This window comes from Aplysia californica, unplaced genomic scaffold (genome assembly GCF_000002075.1).
Source record: "Aplysia californica isolate F4 #8 unplaced genomic scaffold, AplCal3.0 scaffold00024, whole genome shotgun sequence".
NCBI lineage: Eukaryota > Metazoa > Mollusca > Gastropoda > Aplysiida > Aplysiidae > Aplysia > Aplysia californica.
The window spans coordinates 1,181,738-1,190,472 of NW_004797294.1; the positions used below are offsets into that span (position 1 = coordinate 1,181,738).

Here is an 8,735-nt window from a genome sequence, read left to right on the forward strand (position 1 = left end):
ATGTCCCGACCTCTACACATCTCTCCATGATCTTAATAAATTCAAAAACATTAACACATCAGCAACTGAAAACTAAAAAAGGCGCTAAAATAAAACCCAGCTCTCTCCACCCTATATTTCGCACCTTATTCTTACGTTTTCCATCTTCTCTCTGCCCTTAACAAATCACAGAAGAAGTGTTGCGCCAGCGACTGGCACCTGCCTCACCTCAGCCATGACGCAGATGGGACAACTCAGTGCAACTGTGTTGTCAAGTAAGATTTACACAGTTACTTCCCCTCCTCACATAATTCGTCCATCTACTTCGAAGACTTTGTTTTAAAGCAGAGAAAACTTTTTTTCTAAAGAGAGAAGGGGGAAAACTTTCATTTATTTTTAGTAGTTCCTAAACTATGTATTTTGTTTTGTTTGTATCTTAAATATTTATAATTTATTGAATTTCGAAGAAAATAAATTCACTAATTTTTTAACTGACACCAGAGATTGGAACGTGCAATAAAAGATAATTTCAAAATTTTAGTCTTAGTGCGTCTGAATAGCTGGCCAGCGATATAGAAAAAGTATAATATTAGATTAGATTATCATAAAACTGCAGCCAATGTGACAAAGTGTTGATTGTCCGTGCTTAAAGATAACCTGTGTACTCTTCAAATGTGAGCAGAGATCAAAATATGAAACGAGATTATAAGGAAACATAAAACTTTGCTTCTCTTGTAATCAGCATTTTGACATGCCTCAAAAAATAATGTTTGTCTCATTACATCTTAACCCTCATCATCAGAAGCCCACCTTTTCGGGGGGGGTTTTTTGGTTTTGTTTTTTTTTAATTCTGAATCATGAGTTATTAGCACTTATTATATTATTATATTTGCTTTCAATTTTCAGATACATCGGGTAACTGTTGAAGTAAAAATGAGGAGCCCCATGAAAGACAAAACTGTGTTGTGTTCTTTATCTCTGGAGTTAAACTGTTGATCTGTATTCGTGTTATTATGATTAAAGAATCCTACACAACCGAACACCAATGAATGGCGTGTTTTGAATACCTTCATTTTGATTTCTGATTCTGTGTCAGTGCCATTTTCTATTGTCAAGCTTTGATGTGATACATTTTGCATCATCTCCATGCACCTGAAGTCGTGTTGTCATATTTTGTCCTGTTTCTTTTTGTGTGGATCTTTCGTGTGTTTGTATCTCTTCTGTTTCATCTCCTCGTGTCTCGTTTCTTGTTCTGCAACATGTCAGACATTTATCAATGGACTTAATATAACACGTTCACACAACTAAAATAAGTATGTAAATATACAATGTAAGTAAAGATGTGCAACCTGTAGGCCTTTTTTATGGACAGACGATCTTCATAGTAGTCTCCATATTACAGCTTTGACAGGGTGGCAGATACAAAATCAGTAGACTCAAGTGCGTTTCCCCTACCTTCAGATCTTGACTTCTTTCTAGATATTCAAAGAAGACAGACATGGTCAATTCGTTTGGAATCAAGGAAGGTGTAAGGGGCGTGTTTCTAGTTTTACGTATGGTGTGCGGATAAAAAAGTTTTTATTTCTAAATTTGTCTGCAGACCAGAGACAGATAAACACACATTAATAATGTTCCTTTTATTATATAAGAGTATAAAAAAGACGATGCTTATGGCATTTATGTTAACAACAGCAAAAGACATATTCTTCTCTGTAGCTCTCCGCCCGTAGATTGCCAAACTGTCACTAGCAAAGACAAGTCAGTGGGAAGCTAGAGTGGGTGAGCCGTTGAGGCTGAGAAATGTATCTTCCAGCGCAGGGCTGATGGGGTCGAAAGGGGGGCGGGGGAGTAGGAGGTGGGGCAGGGAACGACTGGGGGTGAGGATTGTTGGGGGGGGGGTAGAGTGGAAACTTATTATGAATGTCAGGTTCCGCAAATAGTGAGCTAATCAGGAAGCAGAGAGAACTATCACGTTACATTGATCACCAAGTGTCAAAGGGAAAGTTTGCGCTTGGCTAATCATCAACCACTCAACATCTCTCCCTAGTTGTTCAACTCTCTATTTCTCACCTACCCTTGTAGCTTTCGCTTTCCTCCGATCTATTCACATGAGCCTGTCACTCTAAAGAATATTCGCCACTCTACAAGTACAGTCCTATCTGCTCAGTACCTAGAGTTTTGTTAAATTTAACGTTAAAGGTTTAGAGTTTTACAATAAGTCAAACTTTTTCGAATGCAATTTTTTAAATGTCTTCATAACGACTCCGAATAATCTTACGATTTTATTAGAGCAGAGAGAACATTATTGGTATCTGATCTAATGCTCATAAAGTAAAGCTCAAAACGACCAAAAGTGTCAAACAGAATTTTGAAATTCTGAGGTAACGTACTGCGTGGTTTGTGCGGTCTAGCTCCTCGTGGCTACAATAAACAACAGAGCTGGGGACATTTATAGCAAAGTACGTAGCGCTACACAAGTGCGATGTGTTGTTGAGTGGATTGCTTTATTTTGGAGTATCATTTAAATCAACAAGCTTAATCTTTCGGAGGTGAAGATGATGATTGACGAGCACATCGCAACAAGTGAAAAAGGGACCATAGGGGACTATTTTCCAAAAATTAGGGAAGCCACCAGCCTCCCCCCCCCCACCCCAAGCACACACACAACAACACCATAAAGCAAATACCAAAACGTTTTGATAACGTAGCCAAGAACAGTCCTGGGTAAATATCGCGGTAGACCTTCTACCAAACCAGTTATCCGACAGGTCAGGGGGTAGACCGTCAACTAAACCAAGAGCACTGTGGTAGACCTTCAAATGAAGCGGTACCTTTTCATAGAAGTAATGGAAGATGCGTTTGTCAGTTTGAGGCATACTCAGTACTTGGTACTTAAATAATGTATTTATTATGTTGAGATGCATAAGTTGGACATGCTTTTTATTACTTATAGTCTGTTTGTGTTTCATTTTTTGTTTAATTATCATTTTTACTATGCGCCAATCCCCCCCCCCTCCTCCCCCCTCCCACCATACCAGACACGATTTAGATCATTTAGAACACTAGCTTCGACCCCACCTGTCAAGGCCAACCTGGGCTGAGAGGGGAAAAAATCCCAGTAGAGAGACCGAGATATAATAAAATGTCGATGAAAATTCTCCCCACATGGGAATCAAACTTCTAATCACTACTCCACAGAGGCCAGTTGTGTTTGTATGTTTTTTTGGTAAGAGTTTTTATGGCACTTGCAAAACAAAAGGGTTATATATTAGTGCTCAAAATGAGAAATGTTACTAGATTCTAGAGAGTAACATACAAAATAATAAATGAAGGAGGAGAGCTAAGGACGTAAGATATTTGATAGGACAGGAATGAGCAAATCACAAGAGAGCGTCTGTCTCATTCTGTACAGCAATATGGCATTAAAGCAAGGAGTTTAGAATCTCTTCGTGTAACCTCATAGCAATAAAGAAACAGAACCTGCAAGTGGCAGTGAATCCCTAAAAACACACAGGTTCAACATAACGTTGGATTCCTTGCAAAGAGATCGACAGAACGGGCTCATGTGTATACATTTTGAGTGATCCGAGTTTAAATGACCAATCTCAATATGTGTCACGACGTGGTGGTATCAGGCACTCGTCAGTTTTGATGCATGTGGAGTTCTTGGTATCATCTTAAATTAAGTCCATTTGTCTTGCTTTTCATGAAAACATTACCCATCCATCATCAGTAAAAGTCGAGATATTTGCAATGGAAGGAGATGGTGGTTGCTCAGTTTCAGAGGTAAAATTTTGATTTAGCGAGAAAATGGCCGCTAACGTTTGGTGATTTCCAAATCTTGAGAGCACTTGGAAATTGCATATTTAGATTTTGTGTGCTTTTGATCAACATTTTTTCAGTAAAATCTACACTTAAATGTGGTTTTGAACGGACATAGGAGGCTTTGAACCAGAAAAAGAAAATCCCCTCCCCCCCCAAAAAAAAAATTACGCTAAGGCCATAAAATGCTGATTCTTTTTAAAATTCATTATAATGACGAGCGCCTAATTTCTCCACTATGCCTCTCATAATATATGTTTTCATTTTCGTTCGAAGTTTCAATGCGTCATCGTCATTCAAAAATCCCACTAAATCAACGTCTGGAGATCGGCAGAGATATAACTGTCATTCGAATAAAGGCACTAAAAATCTATGTTTTCTCGTAGAATTTTCAAGTAGCTTGATTTATGCTAACCATGCCCTAGACAGGACTCTTGAATTAGATACATTTATTGTTATAATATTTTTTTCAGAAAGAGAACATTACAAATGTGCTTCGAAAAAAAAGTCTTCCAACTGATGCTGACAGACTTGCACTGCCAGTCCGAACCGAAGGCTCAGACAAATTTTCAACTTTCTCAACTGGTCTTTTAGTTCTAATTAGCATCAATTGTTGTTGGTGATATTGCTGTTGTTGTTGTTGCTGTTGCAGCTGTTGCTGCTGTTGCTGCTGTTGCTGCCTTTTGGTGATGCAGCACCTTCTATGATTATTTTGACTAATTTTACACCAACCAGATCAAGATCCTAGTGTCAATAGAAACTAATGTCGCCAAGGTTTAAAAAATACAACCCCATAATACCAATAAATCGGTCTTTAAAAAAGCAACACATCTATAAAAGAAGAAATAAGACAAAGAGGGAGGAAGGAAAAAAGAAAGATGAAAGAAAGAAAGACAAGTTAGAGGCATGCTGAATTTAGTACAGGTGCAAAGCACTGACGCCCATGCACACTCTTGTTAACGTCCATGCATGTCCAAGCTTTTTCATACAGGCTTATCCGCATGAACACGCTACACGTACGCGACTACATACATAAGAATCGAACGGAATGTAAACAGAAACATGTGAAGGGGTCAAATGAAAATCAGGATAAGTCTTTACTTAGAAAAAAAAAACTATCCGCAGAATAATAATCTTTACGAAATCAGTCAGGTGAAAAACAAACTAAGTCATTCACAAACTGTATCTTTACAACAGCAAATCAAGCTAGGACAAGCATAGTCCATCGTTTAAAAAAATGTTAATAGGCTATGATTAGGTAGGATAATAGGTAGGATTAAAGAACACAATTCTGGATTAATGTGACTTATCCTGTTTTTCACGTGACCCCTTCATATGCAGAAGCTCTCACATTGACTGCCATGCCTAATAAAACACTGCGTACCTCTTTCACAACTATGGACACACAAGATACAAGTAACCACAACTTTACTCATTAAAATTGCATTCAGTTTATTTCAGAATGTCTTTGTATCACATTGTATCATTTTTCTTTAAAGAAATTACCCCTTAGGTCAAAACATTGAATCAAATTATATAAAAACATCATAAAATACAAATGTATATACACAGAGGAATCTCACTTCCCCATCCTTTGTCAAGTCACTAAGTAAACAACTTATTTTATTTATCTATCGTTCTTTAAAGTAGGTGTTTTAGCCCATTCGCTACGCCGAGCCGTGGGGAGCGGCGCGGCTAAAGTGCCGTCAGTACGCTAAGCCGCTCCCGGCGGCTCCAGAACCGATCTTCAATTTTAGCTTAGATTATATTCCAATTCACATATCCCCAAATTAAACACAATTTAGATAATTTAGGAAGCGGGCTTCGATCATGTACTCCGTCAGGGCCAGACCGGGCTGAGAGAGATACAACATCCCAGTAGAAAATGGAGAAACTCGACATAACTTTGTCACCACATGGAAATCGAACACAGGTTTTCTGTGTGCAACGTAGAAACGCCTGACCGCTACACCACAGACGCTGGTAAGCAAATCAATCTCTTTATAAGGTAATCATATTTACAGCATGTTCAATTTAGAAGTTACGTTTGTTTGCCCCCCCCCCCCCCCCAAACGCCCAAGGGCCTTACAATTTTTGGGACTAGAATTTAGATAGTAATCACAATTATTATTATTATTAATAACAATAATAATAATAATAATAATAATAATGATAATAATAATAATAATAATAAAATAATAATAATAATAATAATAATAATAATAATAATAATAATAATAATAATAATAATAATAGTCTCCGGAGTTTAATGTCCATCCCCGATAGAACTCGGATAAATGGTCGGAGAGCCGTAAAAACTCCCCAAATAGCCCAAGTTTAGAACATCGCCTTACGGATTCGAACTAGAGCCATCAGCTCCCTGGTTAAGTAAGCTAACAGCGTGCTATTAATTTCGAGTAAAAGGTAGCGCGTTAACGCGGACAAAATCATTTACTGCTTGGTGCTAAGAAATTGCAAACGAAACTGATATGAATTAGAAACAACGGTTTGAGAGAGGTGAAAAGATGGATCTAACAGAGCATTCATAGTTTTTTTATAGAAGCACCAACCAAAGATGCCTATGTGCTGTTTAAGCCAAATTGCAAATTTATCAATGGCACTCTCCAATCACCAGGTTTTTTTTTCCTCTTTTCTAAAGCACATGTGTCAGTTTCCTGCATAATGTGTGTTCCGTTTGTGTCACATAAACATCATTAGTAATTAAATTCCTAATAGTTCAAATGTTCCAATTTGATTTTTTCCACATCCAGGTTTTTAATAAACAACTGAACTTCCTGGAAGTCACGTCCGGGTCACTGTGTCGAAGAGTCCAAGGCAGGCAGCGTGCTGTCTCGCTCTGAGCCTCAAGTTCTCGATACTGGAGTTGAGCATGGTGCTTTTCCCCATCCCTCCTCCCGCCATGGGAGAGCTCAGTCGGAGCTGTGGGTCCGTATTGGAGGTTCTCAGACCGGGGTGTCGCATTAGGAAGTCGTGGAAGTGCGAGGCAGAAGAATAATAGGACGACCACGCAGCAAGAGGCAGAGACGACGCGGCTGCTGCGAGTGGGAGAGACGATCCTGCTGGTAGCGGGCAAGGAAGGAGAGAAGAGGAGGCCGTCACTGCAGACGGTGATGACGTCGGAGCTGCGGTCAAGGTCGAGAGGTGAGAGGCCGCCGGAAGCGGAAGGGAGAAGGGTAGTCCTTGACCTTGTAAGTGCGGCTTTGAGAAGCCTAAGTTTGCAAGCGTTGTGGCGTCTGGTGCCGGGAATCCCCGGAAAATGTCCAGGTGTTTTGGTGGGCTGTTGGTTGTGGCGTGGAGGGACTGGAGGAAACTGGCGTCTGGGATGAACGGCGTGCTCTCTGAATAAAAGAAAAAATCATAGAAACATTAAATAAGAGAAAAGAGAATCCGTGTTCAGAGACATTTAAACACATAAATAAAACAAAAAGTTAATGTAAGATAGATAAGTTTCGCTATACCTGAAAAGACCAGTTTAGTACATGGCTATAAGCTATAGATAAGTTTCATTTAGATCTAGTAGCAATTTGATTATTATTACTTTATCGGGCTCACTTAAATGAATTTCCTGCTTGGTCAGGTATCCTTAGTGTCAAAAATAGGCATCTGACTACAGGGAATCGAAAAGGTAAAAAGAAGAAAGTTCACAGTAACTAGGAATGGAATTTCAAAGAATAGATAATTTTAAAGTATGTAAAGAAAAAATAATGTTTTCTTAAAAATTGAAAAAAAAAACCCATAATAAATGGAGAACAACATTCCTTAAAACGAAGTGAAGAACTTCCAAAGGGAAGGTCACAGACTTAGTTAAGAGATCTTGGAAAAAAGAAGGAAATGTATAAGAAACAAGGAACAGAGTTTCCTAGAAAAAAAAAGAGATAGATTCGCAGAAAAAGAAAAAAGATGAGTTCAGCACTAAACGTAAACTTTTAAGATAACATCCATTTTTTAGATGACTTTTCAGTTTTGCAAGGAGCGTTAAATCTATACACTTTCGCAATTTCAAAGATAATACAACTGTCTCCCAGCCAGCAGAGATTGTTTCAGAATGCTACCAGGTCTGCATAGGTAACAATAAATAATTGTGAAGCCCGGCATAGACTATGCTGTTGGTAGAGAATTTGTGCTATTACAATAGCTAGATCTAGTATTAGCATTATTTCTTTTTAGTTTCCGGCACAACATTCGAGAGACATCAAGTAGAAGACCACGATGAACCTAGAGAGGTTTCACAGAGAATGAAGTACAACAAGGTGAAAAAACAACATAGAACTACGAGAAGCTAGCCCAAATGAGGGTAAACTGGATAACGTTTGTCGGTGATCTATACCCTAGTCCAAGGTGAGAAAGGCAATGGCGTCAGTGGCCTAGTGGTTAGGCTAACGGACTCGTGATCGTGAGGTTGCGGGATCGGGGGTTCGAGCCGCGGGGCGACGTTGTGTCCTTGGGAAAGGCACTTTACACGTATTTTCCCCCACTTCACCCAGGTGGAAATGGGTACCCAGCTATTATTGACAGTAAAAGATCTTGTCAGTTTGTTTGTGTTTGAGCGCTTAACCTGCTGCTTGCACTGTATGCTCCCCGGGAAGCTGAGAATGTTTCTTAGTGTTCTATGGTCTGCTGGGGTAATAATATAGTGTAAAGTGCATAGAGCTTGCTTTAGAGTGAGGACATGCGCTATACAAACACTATTATTTTTAATATTGATGACTGTATCCATGTTCTACACACCAGATGTGCGATGTCCAGGCTTGCGCAGACTATCCTCCTCGTGCGAGTGTGTCGGTGAGGCATCACGACTGGGGGATGTCCGCTGTGATTCTGGTGGGTCTTTGCTGGTCGTCACGGACTTTCCTGACCCTTGGTCTTTTACTGGCTCTGTTGAATGGAGAAAAACTGGTATATTATTATTATTA

General features: G+C 39.2%; 1 protein-coding gene across 1 annotated transcript in view; it reads right to left on the minus strand.

Annotated features, from left to right (window-relative positions):
* Positions 1–6,063: 6,063 nt before the first annotated feature.
* Positions 6,064–8,735, minus strand: part of LOC101861415 (diencephalon/mesencephalon homeobox protein 1) — a gene marked incomplete in the record, with an annotated part of 8,972 nt that continues 6,300 nt past the window's right edge. Inside the window, 2 exon segments of the mRNA XM_013088984.2 lie at positions 6,064–7,160; positions 8,551–8,697. Of these exon segments, the coding sequence (XP_012944438.1) occupies positions 6,604–7,160; positions 8,551–8,697 (704 nt within the window).